General features: G+C 37.8%; 5 protein-coding genes across 7 annotated transcripts; 4 read left to right on the top strand and 1 right to left on the bottom strand.

Annotated features, from left to right (window-relative positions):
• The first annotated feature begins 281 nt into the window (after positions 1-281).
• On the top strand, positions 282-2,645 carry LOC119996225 (protein ELF4-LIKE 3-like). 3 transcript variants are annotated; one of them, XM_038842785.1, is made up of 3 exons: positions 282-505; positions 967-1,079; positions 1,452-2,645. In XM_038842785.1, exon 3 carries the CDS (start codon positions 1,501-1,503, stop codon positions 1,843-1,845), a length of 345 nt encoding a protein of 114 aa, XP_038698713.1. In that variant the 5' UTR covers positions 282-505; positions 967-1,079; positions 1,452-1,500; the 3' UTR covers positions 1,846-2,645. The 3 variants fall into 3 exon arrangements, with proteins under 3 accessions (XP_038698713.1, XP_038698714.1, XP_038698712.1); XM_038842786.1 differs by having other exon boundaries at positions 995-1,079; XM_038842784.1 differs by lacking the exon at positions 967-1,079 and having other exon boundaries at positions 289-505.
• A 2,166-nt stretch (positions 2,646-4,811) lies between these two features.
• On the top strand, positions 4,812-7,846 carry LOC119997892 (40S ribosomal protein S3-3-like). The gene is made up of 6 exons (XM_038845120.1): positions 4,812-4,972; positions 5,072-5,219; positions 5,321-5,492; positions 7,015-7,069; positions 7,199-7,330; positions 7,419-7,846. The coding sequence occupies exons 1-6, from the start codon at positions 4,943-4,945 to the stop codon at positions 7,587-7,589; spliced, it is 708 nt and encodes a 235-aa protein (XP_038701048.1). The 5' UTR covers positions 4,812-4,942; the 3' UTR covers positions 7,590-7,846.
• A 338-nt stretch (positions 7,847-8,184) lies between these two features.
• On the top strand, positions 8,185-11,285 carry LOC119996585 (replication protein A 70 kDa DNA-binding subunit A). Its single transcript, XM_038843274.1, has 2 exons — positions 8,185-8,659; positions 9,445-11,285. The coding sequence occupies exons 1-2, from the start codon at positions 8,400-8,402 to the stop codon at positions 11,057-11,059; spliced, it is 1,875 nt and encodes a 624-aa protein (XP_038699202.1). The 5' UTR covers positions 8,185-8,399; the 3' UTR covers positions 11,060-11,285.
• On the bottom strand, positions 11,236-11,945 carry LOC119996590. The gene has a single exon (XM_038843279.1). The coding sequence runs from the start codon at positions 11,808-11,810 to the stop codon at positions 11,436-11,438; it is 375 nt and encodes a 124-aa protein (XP_038699207.1). The 5' UTR covers positions 11,811-11,945; the 3' UTR covers positions 11,236-11,435.
• A 225-nt stretch (positions 11,946-12,170) lies between these two features.
• Positions 12,171-13,362, top strand: LOC119996586 (germin-like protein 9-3). The gene has a single exon (XM_038843275.1). It carries the CDS (start codon positions 12,599-12,601, stop codon positions 13,226-13,228), a length of 630 nt encoding a protein of 209 aa, XP_038699203.1. The 5' UTR covers positions 12,171-12,598; the 3' UTR covers positions 13,229-13,362.
• The last annotated feature ends 2,552 nt before the right edge of the window (positions 13,363-15,914 follow it).

A 15,914-nucleotide genomic window follows, 5' to 3' on the forward strand; every position in this document is an offset into this window, starting at 1 on the left:
TTTGCGTAATAGAGTTGAGACCGGGTCAATATTTTTGTTGACCCAACAAATAGGGCGCCATTGTAATTGCCTTAAGGCAGCGTACGTTAAAGCGGTCTATTATTACGGTAACCGTTCGATCATCGATCACGTGCCATGTGTTAAACGATTAAACTGCCCAACAAATCGTCCTCTAGCCAGATAAAAGCACAGTATCGGGCAGGTTCAGCTGTATCGAATCACAACAAAAACAAATACGAAATTAATGTGTGTCTATGTATATATATATATGTATGTATATATTTTGTGAGAGAAGAAAATAAAGCTTTGGACACACAGAGGGGTCCGAGCGTGACTGTCAAATCTACATGTTCTCTCTCTGTTGCTCTCTAAAATTCTCGTAATTCTGCGCTGAGCTTCTTCCGGAGATTCGATTCGCAGTCCCCGATCTTATCCAGTGCTTTCTCGGCTTCCGCTCTTAAATCTTTATCTTCCCTCGAAGGATATAATGTTCCAGATTTTGAAGGTACGATGGATGTGATTCTGTATATTGTAGACAATACAGTAAAATTAATTAATCATTTAATCTCTGTTTTGGGTTTAATTCGGTGTTTTAACGAGTCAATTTTCTTCAACGCATACCGTTGATCCTGTTTCTGTTTTCTACAGGAATTTCTACTGTTCTTGTATCTTCTTTTTCTTTAATCCCATTCCATGAAAAAGAATAAAATCTTAGCGAACTTTTTTATGTTTTTTTTTCCACTTCAAGAATTTATGCTTCTGCCACTGCGGAGTTTTTACGCTTTTGAACGTTTGAATTCCCTATTTGGAGATTGTTTTCGGATATTCTTGAATTTTAAGGAAAACTCATTTTCTTTTTTTATTTTGGCATTGCATAGTGGGTTTTGCTTTATTGGATTGAAAATTATTATTGAGATTTTGGGTTTTTATATGAGAATGTGTGTATTTTTGTTTTGCTTGTACAAGGTTGGTGATAATAATGCTGTCTCTGCAGTAGGCAGTAGCAGGACCCTTGTTGCCTCATCGTCTCTGCTAGTTTCTTGGGGTTTTTGAGATTCTTCCTTGAAACTGAGTTTTAGGTTGGTATTTTTCCGAGTACAAAAGTTCCCTTTTATGGAAAATGGGATCTGCTTTTTCACATCTCATCATAAAAATAAAATTGTGATAACAAAATAATGACATTAATAATTATTACCATAATTGATGTTTGTTATTATATTTCAGATCCCTTTGTAAAGAAAAAGGTTAGAAACCATGAAGTCGTGATTTCTACTAAGAATTTGTCTCTAAATGCCTTAAAAGAATTTCAAAACTTTGTCTTGGGTCTTAGTTTGTGTAAGGCTGTAAGCATGTACAGATAGGAAGATATGGCTATGGCTCACAGTTTCTCATCTTTTGTTTTGTTCTTACTTCTTTCTCTATTTGTTCTTCTTTCTTGATTCTTGATGCAGGACTGGTTCTCATTTGATAGGCTTTTCTGACTCAAAGAAGAGAGAGTATATGGAGGGTGAGGCATTTTCAGGGCTTGCCAATGGTACCCATATTGATGGCAAGATCCTTCAGACATTCCACAAGAATTTTGATCAAGTCCAAAACATTTTGGATCAGAATAGGCTGCTCATCAATGAAATAAACCAGAATCATGAATCCAAGATCCCTGACAATCTCAGCAGAAATGTGGGTCTGATCAGGGAGCTCAACAATAACATCAGAAGAGTTGTTGACCTGTATGCTGACCTATCCAGCTCCTTCACCAAGTCTATGGATGGTTCTTCCGAGGGTGATTCTAGTGGTGCTTTGAGATCTGGTGGAAAAGGAGGCCACAAGAGAAATAGGCCTGCATAGACAGAATTTCTGGTTCTTGATTCTTTTTCTTTCATGTTGGCAAGTAGGTTTTACAAATGTCTTGAGGCAAAGTTGAACATGGTTAGATTCTGAGACCTTTTTGTATCTGTGAGTACTTTCTCTAGTTGGCTCCCTGCTCCTCCTTCACTCTTAGAGAAATAATCCCCCAAAAAATTCCAATCTCATTGTAAGTCTGCACAACTGTGGATCTAATTGAAATCAAGCATGTCTGTCTCATCTGTTCATTCCATTCTGCTCCTGTTCTTCACAATGACTGATGGATAATAAAACTTCGACTTTTTCCTTCTCAGCTTTTTAATTTCGTTGCCTGTGTAGTACAGTGATTTCACCCAGATTATCTTTCAGTTTTGGCCAAATTCAGTACCCTTTTTGATTCCATAATAAAAAGAGATTTCCAGCCTCTCCTAACCTTTTCTGTTTGGCCAAAAGGATGAATGATATCTACTGTTACTCCTTTACATACTTTTACTTGTCAGTCTCCTTTTGTGAATGGATTTCATCATCAACTTTTGATTGAAACTCTTCATAATTATCCCTTTATTCCCTTTTCAACCTAAGAGCAATAGCAAATTAGCAATCTTGTTCTGGGACTTGGGGTAGAAAACTGTGGTGAAGTGTTGCAGCTAATTGTTCTTGTCCTGTATTACTGTAATATGAACTAAAAAGCTCCATTGATTGATGATCAATGCTGCTGCTTTTGTTTATGTATTTGGGGAGTAGTCTTGTGTATTGTGTAAACAATATATGCATTACTCTCTCTGAAGATGTCCTGAAAGCAATTGGAAGGAAAGCTGCTTTAGCTTAACCTTTTTGGCTCCCAATCACACACCACCACAAGAACAGAATCTCAGATAAGAGATGATGATGGGATTTTGACTATTATTTTAACCCTTTATATATATAGCCAATGACAATCTCTTGGATGGTACTATTGATAGGGAAATAAAGTATATGTACAGGTGGTTCCAAGAGAGACAGACAGATAAGTGTATAAACAGTGTCCCCCCAACAATGGCTCACATAATTGGTATCCTGTATATGGATTGTTCCTTTATTATTTGGTCTCTTTCTGCATTTCAATTGAGGCTCTGGATTAAGGTAATCATTATAAGTTTGGTCCTTAATTCCAAGCCAAGACAAAATTAAACATGCTTATTGACATAACATGTGAAGTGCTAATACACTTTTTCTTCTTTTTCTTTGCCTTTTGTTTCTTGCATTTCCAGCAATTAGGTTGTAAAGGTGGCTCTCCCAAGTCTAGTTTTGGCCTTTTAAACAATATAATAAAGAAGATTATTATGGGTATCTACATCATTAGTTGGACGGACCCTTTTTGGAGTAGTCAACTTAGAATAATGCACCCCCATGCTTAACATGACCAATTATTGCTTAATAACAATTAGAATAATTACAATGAGAGTTAATGTAACTTTTTTGTAACCGAGATAGTTGACGTGTTCTAATTCAATCGTCGATTTGAGGTTGAAATTTGTTCCAATATAATAACTCGGTCAGAGTTAATCAATAGGACTTTTCACCTTTGATGCAAGTTGAAACCTAGTCTATGGCTAGTTAGTATTTTCCAACCTCCAAATAATGATGTTTATTGCTTCAAGATTTTGTCATTATAGGGAAGGTTGCTAAGCTTTTGACATTAATTGTTTTTCACTATTGTAGCTGTTTAATTGAAAAAAGAAACAACAGAAGAAGTAGATGAAACACAGCAAATGCAGTGAATGGTCAAGATTGACAGGTCCCACTTGAAAATGAGTTCAAATCTTTGGCCTTTTTATGGGAAATGCCAGTGAAACTGTGTATCTCAAGAAAAGTTGATTAAAAAGTTGATGTATATGCTTTCAATATATTTAGTATAGCTTGATAAATGGTACAAGGAATTAGATGGAGACTAATATAAATTAAAAATAGGAAGATAGGATAATTCAATATGATATTGATCTTAGTTTGTGGTTGGTGTGTGAAAATAATAGAAAAAAAATAATATGTATACAACAAATTGGTTAAGAAAATTGTTTATCAAAATTGGTCAAACTTGACTAAAATGTACAAGGTTTACATGCTAGAATCACCACTCAACCATTTTTTGTTTTTATTTTTATCATATTTTTTGAGGTCGTGAGTACGATTTCTACCTAATTCATATGTACAATTATCATACGAAAATGACATGTAACCCATCAGTTTGGTAGCTCATGAGAACCCAACATGTTTATTCCATTGATTAATAGTTTTATTTCACTCTTTTATCCCATAATTCATTATCCAAAATTTATTATTTTAATATAGATTCTATTGTTTTTTAAAGCACAGTTTAGAATTCATTGTTTTAGTTCTGAATTCATTTGTTTTTGTAATTCCATTGAAAAAAAATAATGGAATTAAGATTTACATGATAAAACTCATCGACAATGGATATTGTTAGAAAAAGTTTTTTGCACTGATTATGAATATGTAATTTTTTTAAAAATCTAACATATATTTTAAGAATTAAAACGTTTTAAAATTTTGTTTAAAAAATTTGAACTCCCATGGAATATCATTATATGGTCTACCTAACACTATTGTTATTATTAGGCTTACACTTCCATTGCAGCCCCATTATTCTGTCGCCAGAATAAGAATACAAGCCCATGGCTCTTTACGATTTGGGCTTATTTCTGACGACCTTCTTTGATTGGATTTAACACTCACCAAAGCCGAATCCTCATAAACGGGCCATTAGCAATAAATGGGCTTTTATGTTTATGACAGCCCAGATTGAATGTTTGGGTTGCTCTCCAACTAAAAAGCCCATTTATTATTCTAGTACTCTAGTCGATCGCCTCTTTGTATAAACCGGTAAAAGCCGCTTTCGAACGGGCCAAAAAATGAATAAATACACCACGAAAAATCACATCCGTTGATAACCAAACCCTAAAGTCGGTTTCACCCGTTCGATTAGGATTCTCCCATAAATATAAGAGCAACTCGAGAAAACAACGTTAGGGTTTTCAGAGATAGAGCCTCCTTACTTGTCATCGGCATCTTGCGACTTAGCTCTCTCGCGCAGTCACACAAAATGGCAACTCAAATAAGCAAGAAGCGAAAGGTCAGTCTCTCCATCCATATGGTTTTCCTTTCCGCTTGGTTTTCTTAAACCTTGTTCTTCAATTCTTTAGCATCGTTTGTAATTTTGTGCGTGCCGCAGTTCGTTGCTGACGGCGTGTTCTTCGCCGAGCTGAACGAGGTCCTGACCCGGGAGCTTGCGGAGGATGGCTACTCTGGAGTCGAGGTCAGAGTTACCCCGATGCGCACTGAGATCATCATCAGAGCAACCCGTACTCAGAATGTTCTTGGTAACGCTTTTGAGTTACATTTTATGTCGTTCTCGTTTTGTGTTGGTGTTTCTGATTTGAATTTTTCATGGATTTCTGATTAATTTTGTTTTTAATTTCAGGTGAGAAGGGGAGAAGAATCAGGGAGCTGACATCTGTGGTGCAGAAGAGATTCAAGTTCCCAGAGAACAGCGTTGAACTATATGCCGAGAAGGTTAACAACAGAGGGCTCTGCGCTATTGCTCAGGCTGAGTCTCTTCGCTACAAGCTTCTCGGTGGTCTTGCTGTTCGCAGGTATTTCACAAATCTATGTTGTTTTGTGAGAATGATTAGGGTGAGTTCACAAATCTATGTTGTTTGATGAAGATCATGTTATCATATTGGTATATTACTTGCATATAAAGTCACACTTATAAGTAGTAAATTGTTGACTGATATTTTGCAGTGTATTAATCCACCTTAAACCTAATGCCTGTTTAAGTTGAGTTTTAGGCGTTTTACATGTGTCATAGCTAATTCTTTCATTTTTCTTTAATGTCATCTACATAGCAGAGGGGGTGCTTCCCTTCCATTATTGTGTCCGAAGATGATGAGATCTATTATGTCCTCCATACGTCGTCCTCCTGAAATGCATATAGTTTTCATGTAATTTTACTTTCATATAAACTCACCTTTGTGAGTGAATTGTTGACTGAAAATTTCGCAGTGTATTAATCCACGTTAAACCTAATGCTTGTTTAAGTTGAGTTTTATTCACTTGTCATACTCATTCTTACAATTTTCTTTTATGTCATCTACAAAGCAGAGTGGTGCTTCCCTGCCATTATTGTGTCGGAAGATGACAAGATCTATTCTGTCCTCCATACCATCATCATCCTGAAATGCATATAGTTTTCATGTAGTAGCCTTGGTGGGGACACATTTTAATTGGCCTATGATTTTTTTAACGTTGTGGGTTTTCCAGCTGTATTTTGATCTCTGAGCATAGTCTAGAATCTTTCTCAACTTGCTCTATCGCCTTGCCCCTTTTTTTGTCCTATTTGTTGCAAACATGATTTATTTATATTTCTGACAGCAAATGAGAGAGATGATGCTGTTGTTTGATACCTAATTAATGAAACCTCATTATCACGTGCGTGTTTGGGGATGTACTTTAAATGAGCAAATATTACATCTTTTTCCGAGTTGAGTTTTACATGTTTGTGTCATCTATAAAGCAGAGTGGGTGCTTCCTTACCATCTTTGTGTCGGAAGATGACGAGATTCATTCTTCTCCTCCATGCCATTATCCTCGTAAAATGCCTCAAGTTTTATGCAGTAACCTTGGCGAGGACACATCTCAAGAGTTCTTAGTTCCAAGTGGCTTAGGAGTTTGGACTTGTGTCCATTTGAGGTTCCTGGTCTGCCATTGGATTTGTATATACCATTAAATATTTTTGTAACTTTTTCACTGCGCGATGCTTCTTCAAACATGTTTATAGCAAATTATTGAATGGGTCTTGTACTCATCTCTAAATTTGATTAATATAAAATATCTTTGATCTTTAACTTGAACGTGAATTTGGTTTCTAAGAAATACTTCATTGTTCATGATTTCTGTTTGTTAGATTTTCTTTGCCTTTGCATATTGGTTCAACTAGCTAGGTCTTTTTACCTCCCATTTTGGTGTTTGTGTCTCAATTTAATACAAAAGAGGATTTTGGTTTTGGTGTTTGACAGGGAAAATCAGTTTCTGCTGTTGCATGCTGTGTTGTTTTGGGATCTTATAAATAAATCTCTAGTTGGAACTGAATCTTTTTGTTGTATTTTTGTTTAGGGCCTGCTATGGTGTTCTGAGGTTCATAATGGAATCTGGGGCAAAGGGTTGTGAGGTTTGTTCAGCCAACTAGTTCTTTTGTGTAACAGGTCTTATTGTTGGTTTCCCCCCAATTTATGGGTCGATAGAAAGTTAAGAACATTGTGTTTTGTTTTTGGGTTAAATTTTTGTGGCTGATGAACAGGTCATTGTTAGTGGAAAGCTAAGGGCGCAGCGTGCCAAGTCTATGAAGTTCAAGGATGGGTACATGATATCATCTGGCCAGCCAGTCAATGAGTACATTGACTCTGCTGTGAGACACGTGTTGTTGAGACAGGTCGACCTGTGGACTCTTCTCCTTTATTATTAATATTATTGGTTAATTGGTTTAAATACTAAATCATTCTCTTGTTATACTGATGCAGGGCGTGCTTGGTATTAAGGTAAAGATAATGCTTGATTGGGATCCAAAGGGAAAGCAAGGCCCCACTACTCCTCTACCCGATCTTGTCACAATTCACACTCCCAAGGAGGAAGAGGAATACATAAGGCAACCTGTGATGGCGGCTGAGGTTGAAGTTCCAGTGGTGGCCTAATTCCCCAACACTGTTGCTCTGATTATTGTCTAAGCTCTATGTAGTCTGGATCTCGGAATGCGCTTTTCTTTTTCTTTTTCAGCCTTCGTAGGCTACCTTAAAACTTATATTGGGTTCTTTTAGATAATTTTAAATTGGTATTTTGGACTACACAAATTTGTGTGTTTTATTATGTTCAATCCAGCTCAATTTTGTTTTGAGGAGTTTTATTTGTTGTGATTTGAAGATATGTTAGTATCTGGCAAGTAGTGCTACAAGGTGTTTGAGGTTATCAAGCGTTTAGTTTCAGTGCGAATGAATGTTTGATAAATTGGCCGTATGGTCTAATGAAGTAGATACACTCTCATACGCGTTGTTAGTTAGCACTTTTAGCAATAACCCCACGATGTATTTCTCCTTTCTTCGTGAATTTAAAGTCTCACGCATGATATTAGGGAAAATATAAAATTCGTTAATTTTTATTTACAGATTTGACGTTAACATATCCAAAAATATTAAAATAAATAATAATTTTCCTTTGGAAATACCTCGAGGCTCGAACTACTAGTATTTAGGAAAGAAGGTCGGTTCCGTTACTTGTCAATTGTCATTACACTCCGCGCCATTTATAGTCGTCTCCGGATATACATTTACAATCCTCTCCTCTCCCATCTTTCATCCAAACAAACCTAAAAACTCAAAATCTTAAATCAATCCTCCCTTATCTCTCTTCCTCTCATTTTCGTTTCTAGGGCTTTTCTCGCTCTTCGACTCACTTCCCCCGCAATTTTCTCTACTGTCTGGGTTTTTGATTCTCGAAGGATCTAGAGGATGGCTGTGAATCTGACGACGAACGCTATAGCGACGATCACTGCAGGCGATGTTGACTCGAAGCCGCTGGTGCAGGTCTTGGACATCAAGCTCATAGGGAACTCGCAAGAGAGGTACCGCTTGCTTCTCTCCGACGGTGTTTCATCTCAGCACGCGATGCTCGCCACTCAGCTCAATGACCGTGTCAAGACCGGTCGAGTCAAGAAGGGCTCCGTCATTCAGTTGATCGATTACATCTGCAGCACCGTTCAAAATCGAAAGTGAGTGGATGCTTTATTTATTATTCTCTGTCTCTATTTATCGGTTAGTTTTTTGTGATGACATGGCACTACACACAACGATTATAATTGAGAGAATCGCCTTTTGTGTAGATTACGCGTTATCTGTTTTTAGGTTTTAGCTTCTTTTGATCCATTCAGTTTTGTTTTGTGGAATTGTGCCTTGATTTTACCTAAAATTTTGTGTGATCGATTGATGGAATTGCAAGCTGGAAAGGTAAATTATATAAGGCAGCATGTACAGAGTCCAGTTCTTGAAGTGGCACATTATTCGATTTTTGTCAGTAGTGGTAAGACTGAGGTATGTTTCTGCTTAGAGTATAAACAGTGAAGCTAAAGCTCCTCACAAGAAAAGAAAATGAGATGTAATTTTGTAGATTGAGATTTGAGAGGTTTATTTCGTATAATTTGACAAGTAAACTAAAATTCAAAAAGAGGTGGAGCAATGGTTCACCATATGATCGTAATGCATAGAATATGTGATTGTGGTATATCATTCTGTGTAATACTTGATTTAAATTATTATATGATGTGCATATTTTATGTATTAGTTTTTATATTTTATTGTTCTTATAAATTCTCATGTCATGCTTCATAAAGTAGTATTACAAAGCTGAATAAACTGCTTGAAATCTGGCAGTGGTATGACCAATTTAAGCCTGCGTGATGTTTATATAAACTTTTTATTTTTAGATTATAACAACTCTTGATTCTCCCAATTTTGGTCCTGAAAGTCTCAGTTTTTCCCATGTGTTTTTTGAACACAGGATTATTGTGGTACTGAACATGGAAACTATAATGCTTGATTGTGAATTAATTGGGAATTGCAAGGTGCTGCCTGAATCTGATGTAAGTGCTCAGAAAGCATTGCCTAACAGCAATTTGCAGCAGTCATCAAGGGTTAATTACGGTAGTATGGGTGCCCAAATGCATAGCAATAATGGGCAGAATTTCAGACCTGCTGTTCAACCTCCGTATCAACCACCTCCTAACTACAGGAATCACGGTGCAATAATGAAGAATGAGGCACCTGCCCGTATCATTCCTATAGCTGCTCTTAATCCTTATCAGGGAAGGTGGGCTATTAAGGCAAGGGTAACTGCAAAAGGAGATCTCCGTCGCTACAACAATGCCCGGGGAGACGGGAAGGTGTTCTCGTTCGACCTACTTGACTCTGACGGTGGTGAGATACGGGTGACCTGCTTTAATACTGTTGTTGACCGCTTCTATGATGTTATTGAGGTTGGTAGGGTCTATTTGATTTCTAAAGGCAGCTTAAAACCCGCACAGAAGAATTTCAACCATTTGAAGAATGAGTGGGAGATATTTTTGGAGGCAACTTCGACTGTGGAGCTTTGCCCTCATGAAGATGGTTCTATTCCACAACAACAGTTCTCCTTCAAACCTATTAGTGAAATTGAGAATGCTGAGAACAATTCAATACTTGACATTATTGGTATTGTGATATCTGTAAACCCTTCAGTTCCTATCTTGAGAAAGAATGGTATGGAAACTCAGAGAAGAATTGTTAACCTTAAGGATGCATCTGGTAGGAGCGTTGAGTTAACCCTTTGGGGTGATTTCTGCAATAAGGAAGGTCAAAAACTGCAAGAGATGGTGGATTCTGGTTTTTTCCCGGTTCTAGCTGTTAAAGCTGGTAAGGTTAGTGATTTCAGTGGCAAATCTATTGGGACAATTTCTTCTACTCAGCTCTTCATAAATCCAGATTTTCCGGAGGCCGGCGGCCTGAGACACTGGTTTGATCAAGTGGGAAGGAATGTTGCTTCTTTGTCCATTTCTAGAGACAGTGTGCCCGGAGCACCTAAGAATGAGATCCGTAAAACTGTTTCTCAGATCAAGGATGAAGGTCTTGGAAGATCAGATAAACCAGACTGGGTGACTGTGAGAGCAACCATAACTTTTATCAAAACAGATACATTTTGTTATACAGCATGCCCACTTAAAATTGCAGAAGATAGACAATGTAACAAGAAAGTGACAAAGTCAGGGACTGGAAGATGGCAATGCGACAGATGCAATCAAGAATTTGAGGAGTGTGATTATAGATTTCTTCTCCAAGTTCAAATTCAAGACCATACAGGATTGACTTGGGTAACGGCTTTCCAGGAAGCTGGGGAGGAGATAGTGGGTTTCTCGGCAAAGGAGTTGTATTTGTTAAAATTTGAATTACAGGATGATGCCAAATTTGCAGACATGATCAGGAGCAGACTCTTTTACCAGTATCTTTTCAGGCTAAAAATCAAGGAGGAATTGTTTGGTGATGAACAGAGGGTGAAGATCACCGTTGTTAAGGCGGACAAGGTGGATTATACTTCAGAGAGCAGCTACCTGCTTGATTTGATTTCAAAATTGCACAAGTGATGAATAATTCTTTAGCAAAGTAAATGAGATTTTAGATTAAAGTGGATATTATTTTGCAGAGCTGAATGGCTGATTCAGACTTTAGTGAAATTGTTGAGATGAATTTCTTTGCTAGCAATTCTTCGGTTAGTCTTAGCATACATGGATTTGTAGGCTCCTTTGACAGCACGGTGTTATTTCCTGTAATTTCACTTCTTTCTGAACTTATTGATACAAGTAGGGTTTAGCAGTTGCTGGTTTACATATATTTCATCTTTATGCGCCAAATTGAAAATAGAGATTTCGGAGTTGACGGGTTACTGGCCGAATTACAAGGGATGATGGAGAGAAACACAGAGCAGAAAGAAATACATAGAAGTGGTAGAAAATACATGTCTCAGGCTCGCTTGACAGGGTCAAAGTTTGCCACACCAACCACAGCACCAAAAATGGCGACAAGCACCACACCACCGGCTGCAATGCTGAGTAAGAAATTATTGAGAGATGGAGAAACTCCAGAAGCAGCAGCTTCTGCTACATCTGGTATAACCATGGAAGCTGTCAAAGCTGCCGCGGTGAGTCCGGTAAAAGCTTTCTCCTTCAAGGAAGCCTTGACTTGAAGTCTTCCACTGGATTTTGATCCAGCCAGGACTCTTGTAGGCCTCACTGGCAGTGGATTGAAGAAGGCATCGGAGCTTGGCACTAGTACCACCCTCTTTGGATTTGCCTGAGTGAGTTGCATAGCCATTGAAACTGCTGAAGTTGAAGCCATTCTTCTCTCTCTCTGTATCTCTGTATGAATGAATTTTGATGCTGTGTTTGGGGTTGTTTTTGTGGTTTAATGAGAGGTGGAAATTGGAGACATCCAGTGGCTGAATCTAAGTCACATGTGGCAGCTTCTCTCCACACGGAATTGGTGGATAAGGTTATCCTGATCGGATCGCCCAATCACCATCAAGTTTCAGATACGAAAAAGTGTTTCTCACTTGTCATGGTTGCTGCAGTCAAGAGTGTTGTTTCTGAACCATTGGACCCAGATGGTGGGAAGAATACAATCTAGATATATCATCGCATCAAGTTTTCACTTTTCAATGCAATTTACAATCTTAAAACTTTCTTAGTAATTAATGACCCTATGTTCCAAGAGCCTATCATAACGTTGATCTTTGATTTGGTATGCTGTCTCAGTCATTTAGCTAAACATCTGACATACCAACCCTTGTACTTGTCACCTCCTAAGAACATCCGATAAAATTTGAAATCTTGCACTCTGTCATTTCTATACTAAATTTCAGTCCCCATTCCAATCGCTTCTGTTTGTTTTTTCTACAGAGCAACTTTATTGAATGAGTTGTAATCTCCTCGAAAACTTTACAAGGCAAATGACCACATTGTAATCTCCATGTTCTTTGGTTATAACACACAACAACTGGCCTGTAGAATGTGTGAACAAGAACAACCCTTTTCCATGAGACTATAAATAGCTGCTAAATATCACATTATTAGCACCACCTCACTCTCCAGGATCATTAATTCTAGATATCAACTAGTTTGCTTGCTATGGCATCAACAACTTCAACCAACAAGTTCTTTTTCTTTCTACTTTTAGCTTCATTTGCCATTGCACAAGTGGCAAAAGCTGGAGATGCAGATATTACCTCTGATTTCTTGGCACCCGCAGGTGCAATTGTTGATGGGAATTTCTTCACGTACACAGGTATGCGCAGCATCGTCAACGCAAAACCACCTGCAAATTTTACGGTCACGAAAGTAAGCATGGCTGAATTCCCGGCTCTTAATGGGCAGAGTGTTTCCTATGCCATTCTTCAATTCCCTGCAAGCACCGTAAACCCACCACACATCCATCCTCGTTCCGCTGAGCTACTTTTTCTCACCCGAGGTTCACTTCAAGTGGGATTTGTTGACACAACCAACAAGCTCTACACTCAGACATTACTAGCTGGCGACATGTTTGTATTTCCAAAGGGCCTTGTTCACTTCCAGTACAATATTGATCCAGAGAACATTGCTTTGGCAATTTCTGCCTTTGGCAGCGCAAGTGCAGGGACTCAATCACTTCCTGCCACTCTCTTTGCCACCAATATTGATGAAAATATCCTGGCCAAGTCATTCAAAACTGATGTAGCCACCATTCAAGCCCTCAAGGCTGGTCTTGCTCCGAAGGCTTGAGAATACCATTCTTGATCGATCATTATTACTCTTCTATTTGATAATGTCATGCTTTAACCATTCTTTTGAATGAAATAACCCCATCTTCTTTGTTTAAGAGGATGTCTAGTATGTATCAGCCCTTTTCACACTCTTTTCTGCAATCACAATACAATTTGGTTAAAGAAATAAAAATTTTCTTATGTGTCAACTGTCAACTGTCGAGTCATATATATGTTTCTGTAAGCAAGGCGACGACAACAGAGTTGTGTTGGATACACTCACAGAATTTGGTCTAACCTGAGTTTTCGTTTCTTAAATCTGAATTTACAAATGAGCAGCGCGCGTAGGAAGTGGGAACTAAGAAGCTGCAGACCCAGAATGTCTAAGCCAAACTTCTTGAGGCAGAAGATGATATTTAAATATTTAATACCAAGCTCTTCAAAAATCTTCTTCAGCTCTAAAACTAGTTCAGACCTTCGATTATTTGTATCCATGTAGCTAGTTCTGGAAGCTTATGGTATGGTTCACATAGAGAGCCATTTTCATCTTGTTCACATTCTCAATCTCCTCAACCACGATGCTGTCCTTAGGTCGCCAGTGTTGGGACTTTCTCTCCAAATATCTGAGGATTCAAACAAAGCAACCCACATTCAATAATGGAACCTCTCTAGCAAGTTCAAACCATCATAACATGCAGCAAATAAATATAAGAGAAGACAAAAGCATAAAATATGGAGAGGGAGGTAAAGCAGGAATAATTATGGAAAACCAATGTGATAATGAACTCACCAGCCGGTTCTATAAGGCTTTTCTCTTGATTTTTCTGCAGCCCCTTCGAAGAGTAGGATCACATTATCTACCTCCTCCTTTTTCATGAAGCGTAAAAGGTCCTCTTCATCAATGTACCTAGATCAAATCAATGAGAGTTCCACCACAAGTAACAACCAAAAAATTGCAAGAACTTAATAAGCCTATATATTCTCACTTGCTACCAGGCTAGGCTACATTCCCACTTACTACTTATCTACTTAGCTCTTTTCCCATCCTCATCACCATCAACCATCTGATGGAGAGTATCAGAAAGTTTCCTATAGATACATTATGTTATCCCTATGTTTGATCATGGTGTCTACTAGTTCAGTTAATTGCTTGTAAGTGACCCTATGTTCCAATTGCCTAACATAATCCTATAATCATGGACCAACTACTTTATCCCCACCCGTCCATAGCGGGGAACCCTTGCCTCTCTCACCATATCCGGGTGTTGATGCAACACGTTGCTTGTTGGGAACACCCTAGCATGCCCTTACTCATTTATCAAAAGACTTAGGGTTCGATGCAGTGTACCGCTGTTGAGGTATGTCCATGCCAACTGCCAAGTTTTGCTTCTATCAAATAAATTCATTTATTCAGTACTTCTTGGCCTTCTATTCTTTTCAAGTCCATAGTTTTGAAGAATAATTTCATTCTTACCAAAGAATTCTCTAATCAATGGACTGGAGAGCTGAAAGTATTTAATTTTGTAACTGCTGAAGTTGAAGCCATTCTTCTCTCTCTGTCTCTGTATGAATGAATTTTGATGTCGTGTTTAGGGTTGTTTTTGTGGTTTAATGAGAGGTGGAAATTGGAGATATCCAGTGGCCGTATCTAACTCGTATGTGGCAGCTTCTCTCCATATGGAATTGGTGGATAAGGTTATCCTGATCGGATCGCCCAATCACCGTCAAGTTTCAGATACGAAACAGTGTTTCTCACTTGTCATGGTTGGTGCAGTCAAGAATGTAGCTGATGTAGGAAGACCATTCATTTTATGTTTTCATAAGTTAGTCTATTATTGGGTTTATTTTAACTAAGTTTATTTTAGTTTTCATACTAAGGGTATTTTCGGAATTTTCAGATATGCTGGAATTTCGAATTTAGTATTAGTTATTTGTTTTGAGAGTCTTTTATTAGGTTATTTTGTTAAGTCAAGTCCTAGTTATAATTGAAGTCATATTAGTTTACTTTTAGGAATCCTAGCTTTATTTGAAGGAAGTTTCTTATGTAATTAGGATTACTAGGAGTCTATATATATGGATGCAAGTCAAGAATAAATAAGAATGAGAGTTTTATACAAATTTGTTATAGGAGAGATTCCTTAGACACGCTCGGTGAGAGGCTGAGAGGGGAAGGTGAGTTTATCCAATCCTACCTGAGAGATTCAGGGTCGTTTTTGTTTGATTCAAAAAAATTCAAGAATTTTGGTTCCAGATTTAGACGAATCAGACCTGGAATTGTGAGTTTATGTCCTAGGGTTCTTAATTTTGGGCTTAATTTGGGGGTTAGGGTTTTGGTTGCTCAATCCTACCTAAAATCTTCATCGGTAGTTCAAGAACTACATCAGTAGCTCTGAATCATTGGACCCAAATGGTGGGAAGAATACAATCTATATGACGAGTGATAGCAATTTTCGATCGCTTAAAATAAGCAAACAAAAATCCCAAATTAAAATACTCGCAAGCGCACAAGACCGTAGTAGAATAGGCTATGCAAGAACGAGGTCGAACCACAAGGATTGGATAAACAATATGATTAACTACTATACTAAACTTAGCAAAAGAAATAATTATTGGGAGATGATTGATTTTGGATAGCAAGTAACGAAATTAAAGCAACGAAGTAAAGAAAACACAAACTTGTTGATTTTGGTTGTGAAAGCAAATTT

Source organism: Tripterygium wilfordii, chromosome 4 (genome assembly GCF_013401445.1).
Source record: "Tripterygium wilfordii isolate XIE 37 chromosome 4, ASM1340144v1, whole genome shotgun sequence".
In the NCBI taxonomy this organism is placed as follows: Eukaryota; Viridiplantae; Streptophyta; class Magnoliopsida; order Celastrales; family Celastraceae; genus Tripterygium; species Tripterygium wilfordii.